Source organism: Prinia subflava, chromosome 15, assembly GCF_021018805.1.
Source record: "Prinia subflava isolate CZ2003 ecotype Zambia chromosome 15, Cam_Psub_1.2, whole genome shotgun sequence".
Taxonomy (NCBI): domain Eukaryota; kingdom Metazoa; phylum Chordata; class Aves; order Passeriformes; family Cisticolidae; genus Prinia; species Prinia subflava.
This window is the reverse complement of record NC_086261.1, coordinates 12,594,466-12,618,537: the sequence shown is the minus strand read 5'-3', so window position 1 is coordinate 12,618,537 and position 24,072 is coordinate 12,594,466. Positions and strand designations below refer to the sequence as shown.

The window sequence follows — 24,072 nt, the reverse complement described above, 5'->3', positions numbered from 1 at the left end:
GGCACCAGCCTCAATAGCTCACTTGGAGCATTCCACAAAGATTTAAGCCCTTCTCACGGAGTTTTTAGCCAGCCAGTCTAAATAATAGCATTTGCCAAAATTGCAAGCAGTTTATGAGCATTTTTCTCTTTGTGTATTAGTTCTATTCTTTTTAAAGAGTTTCAATTAATGCAATACATTTTGTAAGTTTTTATTTCCTTCTGACAGAAAAGGATATATACCCAGAGTTACACTCTTCATTGTTTCCATCTAATAAGTGTGGTAAGTTATTGCTAAGTGTAGACAGCACTCTTTGTTTATTTTTCCTGCTGTGAAATTTCTCCCTGATCAGAAATGAAATTCTCTACAGGTAAGGGAGGATGTGCTGTGGTTATATGGACTGTTGAACATCACAGAGTGTATTTGGTCAGAGTTAAGTCCACGGCTGCTACTGACCCCAGCTCACTCCAGTAGTTACTGCAGTGCTTTGTCTCTGCTGCTGAGCTGGGGAGAACAAAGGGCTTGACCCAATTTCAGAGTGGTCACTGTGCTGAGGAAGCTCAGTCTGGCACAGGAGTTCCTCTGCAAATTATGTAGGAAAAGCAGACAGTGTTTTAAGGGCATATTGATTTATTATTGTCTCCTGGGTACAGATTCATGTGTTGATACATTGATGCATCATTAGATGCAAATTGCTGTTGTTTCTCAAGCTCCCCAAGAGAATATTCCACCTGGTTTGTATTGTTGTGTCTTGGATATACGTTATTTAGGAAAATAATACCTGCAGGCTCTGTAGCTTGAACTTGTTTCTGGTGGCTTCCAGGCTGGGAATACATTTATCTTTTTGTAACAGAGGGTAGTGACATGCAGAGCACACTTACCCAAACTCCACTTAGTACAAAAAGAGGGGGGAGACCCTCTGAGGGATCAAATTCTGTCTTGTACCTCTACTGAAATCAAAATGGACAAAAGTAACTCTTCAGCTAGATTAGAAATGACAGAAATACAGACAGATCTACCTCTGTGTGCCATATTGGTATCACACAGCCTTTTCTGGTTCTGCCACGAGTTAAGGAATGCAGTCTGAATCCACACTGCCTGTCAGCCCTCTTCCACATCCATTCCTCTTTTTTTTTCTCTCCATCTTTTTTTCTGAGTATATTCCCACACAGTCCAGCTATTCTGGGTATCCAATTTGCTTGTGAAGTGCTTTTTCTGTCCAGCTGCAGTGTAATGCCCAGAAACACTGGGGGGTTTCTATGGACAAAGCCCTGCCACATGTTGTAGGTTAAAGTTCCTCTAGCAGGCTCCATGCAGGGACTGTTATCTAGAGGAGGCGAATGGATTCACCCTGCTGTAGTTTTCCATTAGTGTTCCACTGTACACTGCATGTTTTTGCAATTCCTTTTCAGTTTTTGTTTCTGCTAGTCAGTAATTGACATTTGTTTTCTCACTGTCATGACCTTAGGCCTGGAGGCTCAACTCACATTGCAGTCAGTGCCGTCACTGGCAAGAAAAATCCTCTTACTTAAATGGGTAAACATGATAGAATGTGTAGGCTCTCTTAGACCTGAATGGAATACAAGATAGAGCTGCCTCAGTAACTGTCAGCAGCTCTTGTGTGTCTTGGGCAGGGGAAGATAGAGATCTTTGATTTTTGCCTGAGTCTGGTCTGTACAACTCCACTTGTGCTTACCCCAGCGTGGGTTTGTTTTTTGCTTTGTGTGTTTGGTCAAACAACAGTAGATGTCCAGTTTGCAGAGCAGAGCTGGGGACAGCCCAGGAAGGGGCTCTGTGCCCTGAGCTGCTCTCTGCTTTGTCCTCTTTGCCTGGAACTCCTCCTGCTGCTCAAAAACCCCCCTAGAGAAATGGACATTAACTTGTGTGAGACCCCAAGGCCATGCAGGCTGGAGCCTGGCACTGTACAGTAGTGGGTAGAAATAACAGAAAAATATCAAAGAGCAGACTTCACTTCCTTGGATTAACTTTTCTGATTATCTTGTATTTATTTAGTTGAAAATTAATCTATGATGTTTTAATGGCTTCCACTACAAAGTTTACAGTATGCCCACTTGTTACTTCATATTCTGCAGTGAATAATTCAGTTTGCTAAATCGATAGTGATTCAGCTGTAATCTGGAGTCTTTGAAATACGCAACTGAATTCTTACAATGAAACGGTCATAGGCTGACTCATTTAGAAAGTTTGTTTGGGTAAGCTGTCAGCTGCAGAATCTGTTTGAAAAGATTCTTGTGTTCACTTGCTTCACTATTGGGTTTATCTTCAAATTAGATTTTATAGATTCATCATTTAGAAATGCATTTATACTCTGTAGTGTGTGTGTGCATTCGTTCAGCGTAGAACACCCAAGAGAAACAGATATTTTCCAGATACAATTATTCCTTCTCTCAGCCAATACTTAGAGTGACAAGTTTATAGAATATCCCAGTTCTGCTTATTAGTCTCAGTCTAGTGTTTGTATCACGTCTTGATTATAATTTCTAAAAAAATTTTCGAATTTGTCTCCTGAAGATTCATTTTTATGAATTTTCATGGTACAGGTCAGTCACATAAATCTGGTGCCAAAATGCAAAGTGATGTGAAAATACCATCAAAATAAGCATGTGTAAACAATTGAATGCTTTCCAACACTTGCCCAGCTGTATTTTACAAATAACATTGAATCCATTTATGTTAATTTTATGTCTGCTAGTTGAATTTAATTTAATACAATAACTTAATATTCTCCCCATATTTGTTCAGGTCTTTAGATTTCAAGGGATTTGTGAGAAATGTGTATTTAATTCAGACTAATACAGTAATGGTAAATTATTATTCTGTTTTCAGTATTTGTCTACAAAGTTGATTTCTACAGTCACTAGCATGAGAATATCAATGAAAACTAGCAAAACAAATTGAGGAAAAACAATGGAAATGATTTGTCTATTATTATGATTCTTTTCTGTAAGCTTCTCAAGTAAATCACCAGAGTCATTAAGTCTACCTAAGCCAAATGGTGGCATTTGCACATGCCAGGAATTCTTTATGAAAAGTCTCTTGATCTTTCCAGGGTACAGACAAAATAATTTTAAAAATGTTTCATATTTTGCTGCTGGGCAAATTGAGGCTCCCGATGATGTCTCAACATCCATGAATTGATAATTTTGATAGAAATGTAAGTCTCCTATAAAAGGTATGAACAGTATGCCCATCCCATTCCATCTCAAATGTTTCCTTTGGTGTTTTAGCAGTTTTGTGGGTTCAGTGTCCATATGCAAAGGAAAGGCCAGTTCCAGCCCTGTGTTCTTAATTCGGGTGTCATCTCAATGTAGCATTAGGAAAAAAAAAATCAGATAAGGTGTTTGATTCAGAATGGCTGTTAGTTTTACTTTGTTATATGTCTTTAATTCACACATTATTATTTCCCTTCTTTTGTCAGATATTAGCTAAAATGCTTTGAGAAAAATTTAATTCAGTTTCTATATTTGACTCTTTCATTGTCACCCTAGAAAACAAAATAAAAATGGCAAAAATCTTTCTCAGTCTTTATTAAAGAGTTTGATGCAGAACTGTCAGTTCTGAGCCTCCAGGTTGACTTGAAGAGCTGTCATATGACAGACTTCTCTGAATGCATTTGCTGTTTTCAGGTGCAGATCAAATCATTTCCATGTAGTAACTGTTCCTTGGAGAATGGAAAATTTGTTCTCAAATTAATCTTGCTGTTCTCTACCGTGTTTTTTTCTCCTTTATTTCCCTAAGTGCACTTGTGTATATTTGCTATCTTAACCAACCAATACAAATGGAATTCCATTTAGAGTTTTGATTGCATCAGTTGTCACTGAGAAGTGAAACTGCAGGAACAGCTGTCAGTTTGCTTAGGTTAGCTCAGCTGAATTAAGAAAATTCTCCCAAGTTGAATTTTTTTTTAATGGGATATTTACTTCCCTAAAAGAGATTATAACAGCTTTTAAAACAGCACTGAAAACTCTTCCATGCCAATCATTCTGACTACATGAAACGTGTGAGGTCCAACTGCTCGTGCTACACCATTGAATTTCCTTGTATTTTGATTCATAACAACGCTTAACACAGTCCTGTGCTGCAGAACTAATGCACTTTCCTCTTATCTTCCACAAGACAAATTTTGGTATATAGAATAAATATCTCTGTTAAAAACAGTGTAACATTGAAGAGCACTGTGTAAAGCTGTGGATTATAAGGGATGCTTTTACCAGCTTGCCTGATTGCTTCTGCTGCATTCAGCTGAGGGAATCCACTGCGAGCAGTAATTGACTGCCTTGACTGAGTCTGTTGTTATTCCTTTATCCCAAATCTCGGGGATAAACAGTTAAGTGGGTGGTGATTATGTTATGCACTAAAATGTGTGCCATTTTACAGTAGAATAAACAGCCACAGAAAAATATGATGGAAGTGCTCCGGGTAAAAAAACCAGAAGCTGTTTACTCGAGCCTTTCTGGTTTAATTCACAGAGCCACAAATGATATATTGTGGAATTATTTTTTGTTCACAACAGTGTTCTGTACCAGGAACCACCTCATCTCTTAATTATTCTCCTTTTTTATTTGAAACTGAGCCTGCTGATGTTTTCTTACATCAAATCTTGTTAACTGTAAACAGAGTCTGTGTCTACCGTTGACATTTTGGGCCATACCTCGCAGAAACACAATTTGAGATCTGTGATCTTTGAGGAATGTTCTAAACTCTCTAAAGACTGTGCATAACTTCTCTAAATATCTAAATATACTTATGACAAATCTGATTTTTAGTATTCAAGGAAGAAGGCTGTTCAAATACCTAAAATCTCATCTAAGCATCTAACAAATGTCTCCTGGAAAGAATCTGGTTTACCTGCGTGGAGTTGAGTGTTATGTTTTTGCAAGGCTGTCATCAACATACAAACTGTGTCCTCCCTTCCCTTAGTTACTTTTTCCCTAAGCAAAGCTGAGAACTCCAAGCTGTGTAATGAGAAACACTTGTGACCACAACCAATGACAAATGTGTAGTATTACACAACATTTTTTATGTGTGTGTGTATATATACATCTACCTAACTCACTGTACTTTTTAGGACACTGACATGTCAAATTTTACACTTATAAAACAGCCAGATTCCAGACAGTGCAAATCATACTTTAATATATTATAAAGCTATATAGTAAGCCCACTCCATGGGCTTTATACATGCACAAAACCCCAATAGTTACATAAATAATATCAAATGACAAAACTAGAAAGCAGTTTCTGCATACTTTATTTTACAATTCCTCACTAAATATATTTACAGGACACAGAGTTTGCTTTAGTGCAATACATAGTAATGTTGCATAAGTACAAACTGTTGAACTTTTCTAAAAAAAAATTAAAGAAATAAAGCACTTAACTGATGTTACAGCTAAGTATGTAAAGCAACATTAATAACTCTGAGTGAAAATGCTAACAGCATCTTTTCTTCTCATAAACAATTTCTAGAAACAAACCACAAACCAGCATTACATATTCCAAACTACTACCCCTTGTACAGTACCATATCATTTAAAAAATCACTTTTTAAAAGCACATATACTGTACTGTACAGCAACCTGTTTCTACAGATACTGACTTACTCTTTTAATAGAAATACGATATTACCGTGGCAGTTTTGAAGAACAAAGTTATCTCAAGATATCAAACATCAGTAACAAACTCTGGTAAGCACAGCTTCTTGAGAACCTGCTTTAACAGCATTTCTTCACAGTGATATTTATGAAAGGTTGGAAAAAGAGATTAGCATAAAATATTTCCATCCTTTTTCAGTTTTTATGCAAAAATCATTACTTTATATTGGTAATTATAAAATTACAAACACTTTCTATAAGTAACTGCATCTGTAGTAATGATAGAAAAAGTCATCAGTAAGATACCTAAAATGAGGCTTGCATAACATGAGAGTTTGAAGAAAACTAGGTGCACCTCATTTTTAAAGTAAGAGTAAGGGACGTAACTTAATTTATAATAAGCAACACAGTTTAACAGAGAGAACCTATTATCAATTAAAAAAGCTACTTATTTATAAATAAATGTTAAAAAATAATGACATTGTGATGAGGTGAAATCAACATTTAAAAAGAGACGATGAAACATTTACTCTTAATCTTAGTTTTGGCACTTCATTGGAACAATTACTTTACCAAAGACCAAAATATGTATAAAAGGTATTACAGCTCCTTGACATACCTTGCAAATATAGTACGTAAGTACTGGCAAACACTGAAAACATAGTTAGTTAAACATTCCCACAGATTTGCACATGCATGCACTAGTCAGACAACAGCGTTGTATTTATGCTCTGGGCGGTGACAATCTTGCATTACTTGGGTGTTTTAGGCCGTTTCTTCAGCAGATCTTGTTTCTGTTTTCAGTCTCACAAATTCTTTAGCAACTTCATCGTTGTTCCTCTGGGAGAGTATCCTGAGGATGGTTAGGCCGGTCTCGTCCACGGCGATGCTCCTGAGCAGGGGGTACCAGGAGGCGCAGCCGCCCCTGTCGGCGATGGCGCGCAGCTGGATGACGGTCATGCCGATCACGCGGTCCTCCCGCGCAAAGCAGTAATCCTTCACCGACACATGCAGCTCGTACGCCCCGGGCTTGTCCTCGTTACTCAGCAGGCTGTGGGGATCAACAGTGGCAGTTTAGAACAAGGAGTTCAGCCTCATTCCCCCAGGGAATTAATTCACTCTAGAAATCTTGGGCAAATTAACGTGAGAGTGGTAGTTTATTTGTAGTTCCGTTTTGCTACGAGAGAATGCCTGGTTTTAAGCTTTCTACACAGGTAACCCTTCAGATGTATTGGTGCTGCAGCCTCTGTTCTCAGCAGCTGAACAGAAGCAGAATTTCCTCAATAGCTGGGACAGGCAGCTGCCTTTCCCTGGAAAGTCCATAAAATGTTCAGCTGGTTCCCCGACTGTCAGCACCATGACTTAAAATCAGCTTCAAAATACACAGAAAATCCTGGCAGCAGGCATCAAAAGGAGCTTTGTGCTGAGACACGCAGTGAACTCATTTCCAGTCAGGGTTGGAGGGTAAGGGGAGGAAAATAAATTGGTCTCAAAAAAGGGTGAAATACTAAATTTAAAACGCCAGGTTAGGTGGAAGTTTCGTACAGATTTAAGGATTAAATGGTAATAGCATTAGGTAAACAATACTATTAACACATGCACAACCCAATACACATTTAGATATCTCTACAGGTATGAAGGCCAGATATCTAGAAATAATAATTTATGCTTCTGTCTAAACAAATACCTAGGTCAATAGATTCCAAGGGACAGAAATAGTTATTCCTCTGTAGGGAAATTAATTGTACATTTTAACTAGGTTTTCTAGGACTGAAAGCTTGGTGACTGCCATTCATCTTCATACACTACAAAGATACAAATTAGTAAATAATTTTGAAATGGTGTCTATTTTTGTTAGGATGGCTTTTTTGTTATTAATAGTTTAAAGGCAAAAATATTTTAGGAAAATTTTCAGAAAATATGCAATTCAAGGACACAAAAGACTTACAATTGGAAAGTTTCATTGTACTTTGGTGACCAGGTGTTGCTCTTTGTCTTGGTTCCATGTTTTCTTTTCTTGTCACTTAATTTAGGACCCAATATGCAAACTTCCACAAAGGGCCGGAACATAGCTGTTGTTTGCCAGTTTAGGTTATTAATTGCTACAACTATAAAGAGATAAAAGAAGTGAAGTTAAATAAAATGCCATTGGAAGAGTTCCAATTAATTACCCTGTATGACTTTGTATAGCCAGTGAGAGCTTTCCTATAGGATATCAATACCTGGTAAGCCTAGGAGGAGCTTTGCCCATTCCCAGCCCAGTAAAGATGACTAACTACATTTAGGTTCAAAAGTATGAAATATAAACGTGTATTTTACAAAAAAACTTTACATTTACAGCTTCTTTTTGCCTGCTACCTTTACTGCAATTAAAAAAAATCAGCTTATACTAATCTGAGTGATCCCGTGTTTCTGAGATTCAGTTTGTGCAGAACAAAGGCATTTGTTAAAAATGCAGCTTCTTAAGGCTTGGTGCAGTCATTCACCACTCAGCTTTGCTGCAGTTTTATAAAAGTTGAATTATGTACAAGCAATTGAAAATTATAATTTGACACGTTTTAATTTATAACTCTATAACTTAGTACAGCTTTAAATCTACACAGAGAAGCACGGGCAGTAGTTGCCTGCACAATCTGAAATTCTGCTGATGTTGAACAAGGAAAAAGTGCACTCCTAATCACCTGAAGTGTGCTCACAGCTTCTCAAATACTCTGACACTTATAATTTTTTATTTTAGTATTGGTATGTTTGACTTAGGATGTAGTGCTTGGAGGGTTGGTCTTCTTGTTATCTTTTTAAAGTTGACTGTTTAAACTTACCTTTCACAGTGACTTTATGCTCACCAGTTCCAGGATGCGTTGAGACATCCACCTGTACAGATATCTCACCCACTGAATTATCAGTAGTTTGACCTGAAACAAGAATTATTGGTTAGCACACCTGGCTTCTCAATGCGTCAAGAGAAATAGACAGCCAAAGGTGAGTGGTATCTTCCTTTAGAAACACTTACAAATTTCTGATGTGTTTCATATTTAAGGGGGAATCACTTATGGATTCATAAATGATCTTGCCACAGAAGTACTGGGCAATTACAAATACCTATGGAAAGTGCCTCAGTGAAATGAAAAATCCTGTGCATTCATCTGGAGCTTTCCCTTTTGGTTGTCAGTGGGTGTGTTTGCATCTCGAAATGCAGAAGTTGGTGGGTTTGTCGTGCTTTTCATGTACCTCCCAAAAATCTTTTTGCTAAGTGTGTATATGGAAAGTTACTTCTATATCACTATTGATGAATCCTTTGCTGAAGGTCTTCTCTCAAGAAATTACTGATGTTCTGCACTAGCATAGACAGAAGGGGTTAAAAATGAAAGGAGAAGGTTGAGAGGATGGCAGAGGAACCAGGAACTAATTTTTTAAAGTTTTTACTTTTGAGCACCAGGGGAGGTTGTATGTCAATTTGTACAGAATGAACCTTTAAAAGGACTTTAAATATTGTCTTGAAAGGTTCCTCAATATATCAGATTAGAACAGTACAGCATAAATAAAACTGAGTATGCTTACTTGTTCTTTGATTGGATGATTGTGAACATTCAATTTTGTGAACTGCACTTGCTCTCCTGTGTACCACATACTAAAGTAAATTGCTACCACTTTACAACTGGCTGCTGTTTCTGTGGGTAGCAGAGAAAAGATTCTGTATTCCTCTTATTTAAACAAAAATTCCTTACCCACTGGTACCCCATCCCTCTATATGAGAGGAGAAGCAAACATTCCTTTAGAATTTTTCCAGCAGTTCATACAGGAATTAAGGAAGGGGTGTCTTCTGTAATGGTAGTGGGGAAAGTGATTTCCCCCCTTACATTGGTTTATAACTAGGGTAGTTTTTTGTTATCATGCATTGTCTTTTTCTTTCCTGGATTTCCTCACCAGTGACTTTCTAGAAATGAGCTCTACGGTGATGTTTACTCACTGTTTTGGCCTGATCTGTAATTATGTTCTCTACATGGCATGAACACTGCAAGGCCAATTAAATGCTCTTAGCTCAAGTGTTACTGCCTCAGAGAACAAGCCTTTTTTTACCTGCTATATCCAAATGTGAGATTCAGTGATCATTTAACAGGCTCAGAATCCTTGAACGTTATTGTGCATTTCTAAGCTTTCAGGTGAGCTTGGCTTGGAATTATTGTGAACCTACTTTACAAACACAGCAGTGTTTTAAAAGTGCACAATGACAGTGTCTTACTGTATCTATAGCTGCCAATTCTGAATTGCAGAGTACCTGTACAGATTTTGCTGTTAGATGTATTTCATTATCAGTCAGACAGTTTGGACCACTAGTGATATGTGAGTAAGCAACTAATTAGACACTGACTTTTTAATGACAGATCTGGCTTCAGTGGCAGCAATTAAGTTTCTTGTATTTGGATAATGACTTAAAGCTGTACTGTATGGAAGCTCTGCGTTGGTGAATCATTCTATGGCTTATTCACAGTAAATAATGCATAATTTTAAAAATAACTTATAGAAAAAGGTAGGAACCAAATGGACCAGAACAGCTAAATAATAAGAATAATAGAATGGCTTTATTTAGAAGCACAGACCAAAGTAGTATTTGACTATAGTAAAATTTGCTTTTACTTGGGAAGAGAAAGGAAATTGTCATTTGGTGAAGGTCATGAAGCTAAAGGTGGTTTCCTTTTCTCTTGCAAACACAGTGTCATTAGGTCAGATGTCAGTGAGCAGGTTTTTAATGGAGTCACATTTAATCCTGGGTGCTGACTTGTGTGAAAAAGCCTTCCCTTATATTTATGTGGATTACCTGGATTAAATGCAGACAATGCCTGTAATTCAGAAAGCAGCTTGCCCAGGATAGGAATCCAATACTGTATATAATATATTTTTACATATAGGGTATTCTCATTGGCCTTGTGATACTGTAAAGTAAATCAAAGAGAGCAGGGACTGGAGGTCCTGAAGCATTAATCTGTCCCATTCTTTCATATTGTGAAATTCCATCTTTCCACGTTGTTCCATAATGCATGGAACTCAACCTCAGCACAGGTGCTTTTTGTGGTGATGAACCTGTTTATGAATGATGCTTTTGATTCCATCTCTAGCCTTCCTTCAGCTCTGAAATTTGAGGTGAACAAACTGTAACTCTGTTCTGATTAAAAAGCTTTCAATGCCAAACCGGACAGGAGAAGGGAACCAGGAATTTGCACCACCTAAATCTTAGGGACACTGCATGGTAGGACAAACTGAGTGTACTGAGAGAGAATGAGAAGTTCTTGAAGCCTCTCCCAACCAAGAATAATTTACCCCTGACTGCAATGGAAGATGATTTAAGTTGATCCTGAATATCACTGAAAATATCAGCTGGTGTCAGTTACTTGTTTTAGCCTCTAGCTTAAAAAGAAACACCCAGGAAAGTTTTAAAAGAAGACAATTAGCGTTTTTGTTTGATAGCCTTGAGAGCAGCCTGTGCATATGGTGGTAATAGTGAAGTGTCCAGTGTTAACCTCTAAAAATGACAGGTAGGATTTCATCAATACACAAATCTATGCATCTGTAAGATTAGGCCTGTTATGTTTCTCCACCTTTTTTATTAACTTATGTAAAATATATTCTTGCAAAGTCTCCTAATCGGTATCTCTTTCCTTTTCCTGGTAGTCCATAATTTACAACAGTGCTGCAAGCAGTACTGCAAATATGTGGTGTGAATAGTCTTGTATGTACAGTACAGCTTGACATGGTTATAAAGAAATGTGTGCAAAACATCACCCAGTTTTAGACTAAAAGCAGTTGACATTAAAATGACCCCACATTCAAGTATTTCTGAGAAAACCTCCTTTGCAGAACACCTCAGTCAGCAGAGACCATTTCTGCTGGAGTCTAGAATATAAACTTGGTTTCTTTTAGTAATCACCCCATCCATCTTTCTCTTTCTTACCTGCTGAACAAACTAGAGATACAATTCCAGGACATTTAGTATTTGCTTATAGCATCTCTTGTTGACATTTAAGAGCTATGGTACTTCATTTTAAAGTCTCTGACCTGTGTATTTCTGCTGTTTTGTTTGTTTTGTTTTCTTTTTTGCTACCACTTCTCACACAGTCACAGCAGGAATTAGTGATTCTGACTGCACTATAGAAAGGTCCATTTATCCTACTGCATTTAATAAGCCAATTTAGCTGACAATAAATCTCTCCATGCACTGCAGAGGATGATTGCACTTCTCTTCCTTTAGTACTGTAATATAACTCATTTGAAGGCTAACAGACTTATAAATGATTCTGCCTTATGTTTGAAAACCTTATGGATGTTTAATTATTACTGCTTGCTCTCTAATATCTGCTTTTACATTTATTTGTTAGTATATTTATGTCAGTCAAATTACAGCATCCTCTTACTGGTGGGTCTTAAAGTTATCCCATGCACTTAAAGTGCAGTCATTCTTTTGCATCAAAGAAGAAAAAATCTCTCCTCTGGCCAAAGAAGCTTGCTCCTCAGGGACTAGAAAGGCCTAGAAGTCAAACTTTATTCCTCCTTATTTAGCACCTGGAATGGCACCAGTGTGAGAGCTGTTATAACACTAAAGATTTTGACAGAAGACACATTTTGGACCAAGGACCAAGTCAAATATTTTAGTCATGATAGTCATAATCATGACATGTGCACAGAGAAATTCCACTGCCTTCCATTCCTTAGTTGTTAACTTTGTAAAAGGTGAACTTGTGCACTCTGATAGAGAAAACAGTAGAATATGCAAATGGAAAAATGAGTCATGTATGTTTTGTAGAAACAAAACAGTAACTCCCTGTATTTTCTAGGATAATATTCCTGCTAAATACAAGAGACTCCTACTGAATCAATCCGTGATTGTGCATAAAAGCACCTTTCTGTGGAAGGATTCTTTTGTCTTGCTTGACCTTTTAGCTGCAAAAAGTTCTCAAAAGAGGAGGACTTTGGCTACTTTGGGGCAAAAATACTGCAACTGCCCACATTCTTAAATTTTATGCTAACTCATTTTCTGTGAATCCCATTTATTTCTGCTGGGCTCTTTTTTTCATGCAAACCTAGAAGTTAGGTTCCAAAGATAAGCAAGACTCTGAAACTTTGTATGACTCTCAAAATTTTGGGAGGTTTACATATGATTCTCTCTTAGTTTTTTGTGGTTTTTTTAATAACTGCCTCTATGGGTTCAGGATTTCAAGATCATCTTTGCTTCTCTGAGGATTAGAAATCCAGTTCAGAAGAAAAACAACTACCTGCAAACTAATAATAATCATGTATGACATGATTTTATTACCCAAGACTAAGCTGGCTGAGCACTGGGAGCCAGGCCAGCTGACCTGGCACTGTTCCTGTGGGAAGCCTGACCTCTCCCATTGCCTCACTGGCTTTTTCAGCATGAAGCTGCTCATTTGAACACTGGACCTTGAATACTTTGACCTTATTTTCTAAATGGGACACAGGAATGAAAAAGTTGAACAAATATTCAAGGTTTCATAGTTTCCAATGCTCTAGGAATTACACAAGCTATGAAATCAGCACTTTAATCCAGACAAGCATCTGTCATCTTCTGATTGATGATGCCAATAAAATACATATATTGGTCTGGTGTGGAGCTGCTAATTTATTAGGAGAGAAAATATCAGGGTGACTCATTGAGTTATTTTTCACAGACTGACTTGGAGGAAAACCTTGAGTGCATTTTTTAACATTTTCTTTTAATCCACAAAGAGTAAGTTAAAGCTGAATTGTTAGGAGATGGATGTAGCAAGCTAGATGATCTCTTCTGTATGTGTGTTAGAGAAAAGCATGGCAGCAGAGAAAACTGATTTTATCATGATAACCACACTAACTGCACCATGTGCTTTGCGTCAGGAAGTTGCTATACAAGTGGTTGATAATTATTTGTTTTGGGGGATTCTGAGAACCAAGTTCAGTTCAGCAACCATTTATTCACCATGCTGCCATGCAGAGACTGAAAAGATTCAGGTTTGTATTTGATTAGCAAATGTAAATCATTTGTAAATCATTGTAAATCAAATGTAAATCAGCTCAGGCCTTTCCCTCATCTCTCCCAGGGAAAGCCGTGCTCCAGGGCCAGGGCTCAGCTCACTGGGACCCCCCAGAGCTGCAGCTAAAGAAGTGGGGTGAGCCAGCCTTCATCTGGGAGGTGTGTACCCAACTGGCCTCATCTATCCCTCTGTGGGTGTGTGTGTATTTTTAATATGTATTTATATTTATATATATGTATGTATTCTGTCCAGTGTTTTACCCAGACAACGCACAGGCCTCTCAAGAGGTTTCTGTATGTTTTGAGTGCTCTGCTTCTAGTAGGAAGCTGTTTTTTAAAAATTGGTATCATATAACTGATGGTTACCTGTAGCTTGTGTTTATTTTCTTGAAGACTTAGAGGAAACTGATACACAACTTATTTCTAATTTAGATGCTTTACTGTTTGATTTAAGGAACAACCAGAATCTTTCTAGTGGGACAGCCACTTAAGTGACTGTTTTGTAAAGACCACCTGCTTTATCAGCAGTCTGGTTTTATCTATGTGAACTGTAAAAATAATTATTTTTCTGCCACTATTCTGAGTTCATTTGCTTTGCTATCAGCATATGCTGGAATATTTTTTAGTTGTAATCCAGCAAGTTTCTTCTTTGTTTGTTCTTATCTTTCCTGCTTGTTTCTTGCAATAGTGTGCTGATTGCTGCAGCTTGTAATGCAGGTCTGGGTGGTTTTTTCATGAAATAAGGTTGTGTAACACATGGTTCTGACCTCAATTTGAAACTACAGTGGATGAAGCAGGGATTATTTCTTGAGTTAAATTCTCTCTGAAGTATGGGTTATGAGAGAACTGGAAATGCTCAGTAGGACTTTAATTTCCTGATAGAATACAGGTATAGCTTTCAAAATATGACATTTAATAGTACAGTGGTTTTGACAAGCAAAAGAAGAAATGTCTTTCTTTTGCACCTATAAGAGCTGCTAAACAATTTAAGAAATTTTTTGTAGTATGATGTCATTTATCTGTTTGCCTTAATTATAGTTAATATAGGATAATTGTTTTAATTTCATTCCATAGATTTATGAAATATTGAGGTTCTGCTTTGCTTTGTGCAATTACAGGTTGCAAAGGAAGACAGAAGTGAATTTTGGCTTGGCAGCTGAAAAGAATTTGTCTCCATTTTGATGATGTAACTTCCTTCCCTGTGTTGCTGACTTCACAAGACAAGGATGGAGTTAGTGTTAGAGATGAGCTTATTTACCTGATGAGAATGGGCATTATATTTTCCTGTTTTCAGATACATCTTCCCTTTTTAGCTTTCAATTGTCTGGTGTAAGAATGGATACATCTGAATCAGACCAGCTGAGGCAGAGCCTTTTCTGCAGCCTTGTAAACACACAGGTAGGGTTTGCAATATCAGCTCTGTGTGGCGAGATGAGTATTGATTTTTCTGCTTAAGTGATACAAACTATTTTAAGTCAAGCTAAAAAATATAGTGCAGAATCCTGCCATTATGTATTATTCTCTAACAACATTTATGAACTGGAGCTGCTGCAAATTTGTAAGAAAAAAAATTCTCTGTGTCCAATAAATAACCATTTTAGATGCATGAGTGGTGTTTACTTTGGAGAAATTAGTAGTAATAAATGAGATCTAATTCAGGAAACTCTGTTTTGAGACTCTTTATGTAATTTGTTAAAATTAAATTAGTATTTGTTCAAATATTATTAGTGTTGATGTTAAACAAATGTAAATATTCACAGCACTGGCTGTAGTTTATGAAATTACTGAAGATTCAGGGCATTTGATAAACTAAACCATAGTTATTTAATTTTGATATATTTTAAGTAGTTTAAAAGGTGAAGGTACAACTTAAAAGGCTGAGTGAGAAGAGAGCTTCTCTCTTCTTTTTTCAGGAATGACTTAAGAGAAGCTTTCCCAGTACTGGTCTCAGCACAGAGTAGGGTAAGTCAAGTATCCCATGGAGTGGGGAAGTTCATACAACAGACCAAGACAAGTACAGTGAGAGTTTGTCCTTTGGCTTTTAGAGTTCTGTCTGGATTGTTCAAATGTGGTTGAATTTAGCTCAAGTTTGGTTAAAATTATCTTGTCCTGCCTGACATGAAATTTGTCCAATTTGTCTAGAGCTCTTGTCAATGTACAAAATATATGATTTTTGCAGAAGCCTTGGAGCTTTCCTTGAAATTCTGGGCTGGCTGCTGAACCAGCCATGGGGGTTCCAGCCCCACAGCTCTGAGCCCCAGGTTCCTGTAACTGAGCTGGGGTTTACAGGTCAGCCTTGGCACTGTGCTGCTCTTTTACAACTGGATCACCCTTGGCTCAAGCAGACTGTGCTCAAAGAATGGTTTGGTTACAAAAGATTTTGAAAGCAACCCATAAAATAATCTGAATGTATGTAAGAATGATATCCTGTAGCTGAATTTAGAGGAAAAAACCCACCCACTTTTACAGCATGAGCTAATTTTTACTATTATTATTATTAGTGCACAAATAAAGTGGCAATTTACAGCTGACAGAAGTCCAGAGGAAATAAAATGAATCTGAGATCTGGATCCCAGGTGATCTGCTTGGTGATGGTGCACGATTCTCACCTGGCTGTGTTTTATGTGCCCTATGCAGAGGTACCAGTGACCACCCAGTGTGTTAAATTCTTGTCACTCAGGCTTTGGAATGCAGTTCTCCTCACTAAAGTGCCTTCAGGTTTTGCAAAATCCTTTAGGGCTGTATCAAGGTCCTTTTTAGAGACTCCAGGAGTGACCTGCTCCATGGAATGGTTATTGTCAGTGACAGCACTTGTGTATGATTGAATAAGAAAACTGATCCAGATGAATGTGCTTACAACAGGCACTGCAGGCTCAGCTGAATCCTTTCTGGGTAATATTTAATATGAAGTTAAACCCTAGGTGAAGATAAATTTCATTACTAGTTTATAAATCATTCTATGTATTATTATAAAAATGTTTACCATCAAACAATACTGATAATTTATTTGCTAAATAAAATGCTGCTCTGCATGTTTATATTTGTAGGTTGGGATTAAAGCAGGACAAGTTCTTAGCAAGCTTTGCTTATTTTCTGGAAATGTTTACTCGAAGGGACAGTCATAGATTATATCCCCTTTACATTGATACCAATGTTAAAATCTGTAATGATCAGAGTTTCCACAAGATTTAATCTCTAAACACACTGAAAGTGTGTGGCAGATCTGGGATAACAGTTGAAGAGAAACCTCTCCCTCCTCCTCTGCCAGGCAGAAAGGAGGTATTTGATAAACTGTGTCACTGGGAAAGCTAATCTGGTACCTGTACTGTCCGTGTCTTCATTTATCAGACAACCTTTCTCTTTTCTCCTTTTCATAGTGTGGGTGCAGATTTGTGTTCACAACACTGAGTGAGCATTAAATTTACAACTTTCATCAGCATAGAGTCATTACAGCTGGAAAGGACCTTCAGCCATGACAAATCATTATACAGACAAAAATAAATTAAAAAAGGCAGTTACTGAAAATATTACTGCCAGGTTATTCTCCTCATTGTCATTTACTTATTCCAACGTTTGTCTGTTTTGAAGTCTTGAGTCTATAGTGGTGCTTTGAAAAGAAAAATCATCAGAGTAAGATTACAGCAGTTAATTTCATTATTCCTGTTGTGTAAAATTTGTTTTTAAAGCATATGTCTATAGCAATGTAGTCTCATGATGCGTTTGAAAAAGACAGTAGGAATTGTGATTTCAACTATTTAGTGTGGTGAAACCACCACAGGAAAAACTATGAATCCCTGAGTCACCATTTTAAAAGTTGGGAATGGTTTTATTATTATTATCTTATGCAAATTTCTTTGTTTGCAAGATCTTTAGGAAAGTGTGGGCACAAAGGCTGGGAAACAAAACTCTGGTTGAAGCAATCATCCTTCTTTACAAATAGTGCAGATCATAGTGTTGGATAATTTGGTTATTCCTATTGAACACAATCCTGCATGAATACAAGAAATATAAAGGACCATAACACAGAGCCATTATCACAGAATCAGAGAATAATTGAACTTGCAAGGGACCTCCAAGATCATAAAGTTCAACCTTAGGCTTTCTGTTTGTGTTTAAAGTTAACTCCCCTTTCTCATGCCAATCAGACAAATTTTTGCTCTTCAGTTTCTTAGAAAAATTTTGAGAGCTTAGAGAAACTATTTCAACCTGTGGGTAAATGTAAGCCTTATTGGTGTCTGGTTCTTGTAGATCCTATAGGAAATCCAAGCAGCCAATTCTACCTGCAGTTTATCTGTAGTTACTGTACAATATGTACTTACTTTAGATTTACAGTACTCCTTTTTCCATTGCTTTGAGCTTAATGATATCCAACTGTCTATTGAGTATGGATTGGTAATGTGAAAAAAATCAGGCCAAATATCAATCCAATTATATTCCAGTGAAAGCTTCTGGTTTGCAAACAGGGTCATTTTAACTAAAAGCTAATGATATAGTTATAGCTCTGAGGTTGGAGATCATAATAGATGAGGATTTAATTCTTTTAAATGAAGCATTAAAGGATAATGAAAAGTTATGAGTCACTTTTCCTTAAGTTTCATTCCCAGTGGCTACATTTTTAACAATACTGGTGTGCAAATATAGGCATGGTAATGTGTGCACAGAAATGAACACAGACCTCAGGCTGAAATCATGATGAAAATCAGAAAATTCAATTTTGTGGTTCAGGATGTATAAAAGATCATTACTTATGGCTACAACTTAACTATTTTTTTTCCCTGAAGCTACAAGGAAGGTATGTGTTAAAGAAAAGCAAAATACACATAAAAGAAAGTAACGATTTTCTGCCTGAATCCATATTGCTAATTTTTGTTTTTGAGAGGGGGAAAAAAGACTCTATTTCCTACACATTAGAGTTTTATAGTTATTTTCTCATTTGTAACATATGAGTTATTAACAGATCTCAGTTGTACTATGGAAACAACTTAGGAAATCATTCCTTGGAAATAATCCTGGGGCAAGCTGCAAAATTCAGGTTTTTTATACTGTGAGTAACATTGTACTTCAGAAGTAAAAGCAATTGATTTCCAACTTTACTGTCCAATTAAAACTTTCTGATTCTTCTGAGCTGGAGCAGGGTAATTCATTATATCAGCAAATTTTATTCTTTCCCAAAGACATGAAGTGGCAGGCAGGTCATTTTTACAAATGCTCATTGCATTCAAAAGAAATCTAGTAGAGATTACTATTATGCAAAAATTTGAATTTTCTGGAATGAAGAAAATATTCAGCTTGGAATATAATGTGTGTAGTGCTCCTACAAATAACCCAGTGTGCATCCAGAGCTCGGGGATCTTCCTGTGCAGTCACAAGCCCCTAAAGGAACCGCCCTCAGAGGAGCTCCAACAGCGCTAGAGAAGGGATAACATCAGTAACAGCACATGGGCAAATCAGTGTCAGTGAACTCTAAAATACCACAGGGCTGCAGAATGGAATCTGCAATCAATAATTTAGAACATTTAAAATATAATAGGATGTTTTTCTGTGTCCCTTACAGATCACTTACTCTGAGAAGTTTGTGTGGCTATAAACTTCTTTATCAAGGTGTCAGTAGTTTGTGTGTAAAGGCTGAGAGCGTATTTGAGGGACTGTAGGTCTGGGCTCTTTTCCAGGAAATTCTTCTTCAGCCCACTTCCTCCAGCATGGAAGTATTGCTAAAATGAAAAACAAACATGGTTGTGCACAGAGAAGAAGGGAGCGTACTTCAATTTGTTCCATTTCTCAATTTGTTCAGTTTGTTTTCCCAACATTACTAATTCCCAATTATTTTTTTTCCTGAAAGAAATGCCAATTCCACTACAAATACAAAAAACAGCAATTGGGAGCCCTCTCTGTTACTTTTTGCTTGCCTTGGAGAGTGTTCTATTGGAAAACACTTGATCATAAGTATTTCCTCTTACTTATATCTTCAATTTTATACTCCAGTAGCTGCCTCTTTACCTTCCTGATGTGCTGTCTCTTCCCAGCAGACAGGAAAATATGCTGTTATTCTGGAAACTGACTGCTTTTCAGTTATTTACACCAAGTAATGATCCAGGCCAATGTGAAAATGACTGATAAGCCAATTAAATAATATGTTAATTTTATAATAAATATTCCTAATGACTTCTTTTGACTTCAGAAACCAAATCCATGAAGACTGTGTGAGTCTTCATGTCTTTTATCTAAAGTCTCCAGTCTTTTATCTAAAATCCAATCAGTCATTCCAGCAGAGAGCAGAAAGCCCCACCAAGCTGTACCTTTATGGTAACTAGTGCCACGTCCATTATTGCACACTGCCTCAGGGTCAGGCTCTTGGCTTCCTCTCGGATCACGTGGTCCTGCAAAGCAAGACAAGACTGCAGTTGGTCTTGAAAGAGAGACAATATTGTGAATATCTGTTCTCTGCAAAACAAACAAGCATGCACCAAATGCCCCCCAAGGACTACGATTAATAGGGATTAATTCACAATCCTTTCACAACAAATTATAACCCAGAGCAATTGTGTTGTTTCTTGAAAACAGACTGTAGAGAACCAGACCCTCTCTTCGATACTGAGCTTTACTTCTTTCCCTAGGATGCATTATTTCTCTGTTCTGGGGGATGGGGAAAAGGTTAAAATTTAACTTAAAACAATTTTATTAGATAATAAGAAGTAATTAATTTTATTAATAAACCTGACTGTTTAACAGATGTCTGTTAATGCCCTATGTTCAAAAAAAGGGGGCTCCTATTAGAAGATGTTAGACATAGTGTGACTACACTCCTGTTAAATCTTTGTCTAAATAAGCAGTCACTGATTTACTTAGGTAGTATTTTAACTCCTCTAGCAAACTGAACAATCTTCCATAGAGGCCCCAAATACCACATTTCTGTACAAATCTGAAATCCTAATGGCAGAACTGGCAAATAACTGACATCAGTGTCAAACAGCTCTGCTGTCCATTAAGTGGAGGCCAGCACTGAAGTGCTGAAGACTTTACCACTTTATATCTAAGTTTCTAATGCACATAAATAGTCCACAGAAGGAAAATTGCTGGTATTCTCACCTTAAGAGCTTTTCCAGAACTGGTTACAGAAGCAAAGATATTTTTTTTTGGTGATGTTTAATGCTCGTAAGGCCTAGTTGTGCAATATGGGAGTGATGCCTTCTTAAACCATGTAGAGATCACTTACCATACAGGCATACAGTCCTTATTCTTGGTTTTAATGAAACTGTACAATAATTACTCAACTCTGAGCAGTTACTGCCACATTCAATCTTATTATACCATATAAGAACGAGGCAGGAGGTTTGGCCTCACAGTCACTAATATTTTCTCCTTTTTTTTTGTTAGTGCAAGCCATTCACAGCTTCATCTGGCTCCATTACCTTGAGTTTTGACAGTTGTCCAAGATCTTTGGCTGCACTGAATATCATCTGGGGCCCCTGTAATCACATTGAAAATTAAGGAAACAGACTCACGACAGCATGTTTGCTTTTTATGTCAACACAATCTTATTTTCTGCTAGGACATTGGCCAAAGTCACCGTTTTGCAAAGCTAAATAAAAGTTTCAGTTGCCCAGGAGACACATTTTCATTCAGTTGATAAGGCCAAGTGGTTGAATGCCTGCAGCAAGATTCCCTCCAGTATTCTATAGCTGATACAAATATTGCACTTTCTGCTGAGAGTGGTTTTGTGTTCTCCTTTCTGCTATCTCATTTTGTGTTTAACACTGAAAGCCAAGGCTGTGATTGTTCTCCCTGTGTCAGTGAGATGTTTGTCCATAACTGCAGCTCTCAGGTGCTCTGCTAAAATGAACAATCATAGTGGGAAGTGAGCAGCCCTGAGGAACCTGCAGAACCTGTGCAGAGGAAACCTCAGCTGAGCAAAAACAGCACAATGGTGTACTGTGAGCTAGAGCCTTTTTTTAAGGAAAAGATATTGATATTATGCAGTTAAAGAAATATTTTACAATAGCCAAATCCTAGCACGACACCAAAGGCCAATGCCTTCAACATTTGTCTCAGACAGAATCCTACCGTAATTCTATTCTCACATCTTTAACACAATTAGTCCAAGCAATATAATTACCAGGGCAGTTACATGGCACTTCAGCAAGACATAGTCCTGATCATGTGGATTTCAGAAAAAAAGATTCATCCAACTTACACTGGACTAATTTTTCATTTGACTTTCTCTTCCAAAGAGTTTCATTTTCCAGAAATAATTTTGCTTCCTAAATGTTCCAACTGACGAAAATGTAATATAGAACTACAGCCTAAATCTTAATTATTTTTTAGTAGCGTGAACAGTAAGATAAACATTTATATATACCTATATAGATATATACCCATATATCTATATCTAAAAGTGAAAAAAATAAACCACATTTTTGTGCATGTGCCTCTCATCTTCAAACAGAAATATTCAGGGCTAGAAAATATCTCACAGTATCCTACTTTTCAGTGATTTTCTTTAATTCGGTGTTCAATAGTAAACAGAAGTATCAAAATAAATGGAAATAGTTCACAGTGCCTACCAGAAACACTCTATATAAAAGCTACCACTAAGGAAACTCACCTCTGCACAGATTGTCTTATGAATAATTGATCCTGCATAAAGCTAATAAATGCTCCTAACACAGGATGGAAAATGCAGTTACCCAATTGAAATGCTACTCACGTATTTGCAGATAGAATTTGCACCAAAAAGTTTGAAAAACAAATTAAAGATCTCAGAAATGTAAACTTAAAACTTATTGAAACAAAGGTTGTTTCTAATTACATATAGTTAACAAGGTCTTGTCAGTAAATATGAACATATTCAGTGACTGGAGTCCTGGCCATGATCAGCTCTACTCTAGAATTTTTAATAGTTCAGGTAATTTAATTACTATCTCTGCACCATTTATACATTTTCTATTAGAAAACATTTCTACATTTTTCTCATATTTCTACATTTTCCTGCCTGTCCAGCAATATTTTTTTATGCATCTTCAATATATTACAATATGATTTAATGATATACCTTTAACTTATGGACCCTGACCAACAGCTTTTTAGCAGCTGAACTGGTACCACAGGATGTGTTACAGCCAAGTTGCCAAAGGCACACAGTGGCAACATCATGATTAGCTCATCATAAGATGGTCAATTTACTTTAAACAAGATTGAAACCAAGAAGAATTAACAGTTATGTTATCCAAATCCCTCAAAAAACCCACAAAAAAACCCCAAAAAACCAAAAATACAATTATGAAAAGGCCTCCAAGCCTCCTTGGACAGGATCAGCAGATTTCACTGTTGCCCTCAGAGTTCACATCAGGCCGTGCTCACAGGAGTCTCCTGTGCAGCATCACTTTCTGTGAGTTCAGCTCGGCTCCCTCTTCTCGGCAGGCTGGAAATCAGTTCTGCTCAAAGAGGACCTCCTGTCAAGTCTGCTACTAAAATACCCCAAGTCTTTAGTGCTATATTTGGCTTAAACTTCCTGATGTTAATTAAGCGCTGCCTCAAAATGAGGAATGGCACAGCAGGCAGGGCGAGAGGATGGGATGGGGCATCCCTGGATTTCTCACAAATGGAAGTGATTGAATTTCTTGATGCCACTAGGAAGGGCAAGGAACACTCTTCATGTTACAGTGAAGCCAAGAGAGAAATCAGATTTAAAACTCCTTGTACGAGAGCACACGGCTGCATTCTTTCACATGAAAACTGCTGTGCTGGGGCAGGCAGTAAATGAAGAGCCAAGACTTCCTCACCAGCTAAGAGCTGCACGACTGAGACACCAGAGAGGAACACACTGCCCGCACTCCAGGTGTCACTGCTTGTGGTCAAGGTACAGGAGAGGACAGAGTCAGATTCCCTGGCAACACCTGACCAGGCACAGTATTACAATCCTTTATATCAACTGAGGATTACCCTGGAACACTCACGGTTTGGTCTGTCAGTGGTGGAAGCACAATCTGTTTTTCTATTTTGTTTAGGACTAACTTCCAGAGCTCTTTCAAAACCCGTTTCAGAACGGTCTTCTCACAGATTTTTGCAGAGACACTTAAACTGGAATAAAACAAAACCACAAACCAGTCACCAAAACCAGCATTAAGGCTTCAGAGGTGCTCTATCATGCTCATTAATAGCCATTAAGGTTTATCTTTTCTCTACTAATAAAAATTTCTCAGTAGCTAAATTATTTTGCAATATCATGGGTAAATGTTTTTGGTAGAAAGTCTTGGAGATGACAAACTCATATAAATCTCCCCTATCTAATTTAATGCTTAGTATATCACTGAAGCATATTTATTGAAAATGCAAAATCATAATGAGTTATAAAGTTTGATGGATGATACAATTTAGCGATCCCATGCCCCTAAATTGAAGTTTTAGTCTATAATTTGTTTATGTCTTATAAATAAAGAGCAACTGTCTCTCTTGTTTTGT

General features: G+C 37.3%; 1 protein-coding gene across 5 annotated transcripts in view; it reads right to left on the bottom strand.

Annotated features, from left to right (window-relative positions):
• Window positions 1-5,109: 5,109 nt before the first annotated feature.
• UNC13C (unc-13 homolog C) overlaps window positions 5,110-24,072 on the bottom strand; it is a 166,584-nt gene continuing 147,621 nt past the window's right edge. For all 5 annotated transcript variants that reach the window (XM_063412559.1, XM_063412560.1, XM_063412561.1 and 2 more), the window contains 7 exons: window positions 23,568-23,691; window positions 21,024-21,080; window positions 19,911-19,991; window positions 19,178-19,325; window positions 8,414-8,506; window positions 7,543-7,702; window positions 5,110-6,645 (listed from right to left, as the gene is read on the bottom strand). In XM_063412559.1, the coding sequence (XP_063268629.1) occupies window positions 6,360-6,645; window positions 7,543-7,702; window positions 8,414-8,506; window positions 19,178-19,325; window positions 19,911-19,991; window positions 21,024-21,080; window positions 23,568-23,691 (949 nt within the window). In that variant the 3' untranslated portion in view covers window positions 5,110-6,359. The remainder of the gene's footprint in view (window positions 6,646-7,542; window positions 7,703-8,413; window positions 8,507-19,177; window positions 19,326-19,910; window positions 19,992-21,023; window positions 21,081-23,567; window positions 23,692-24,072) is intronic.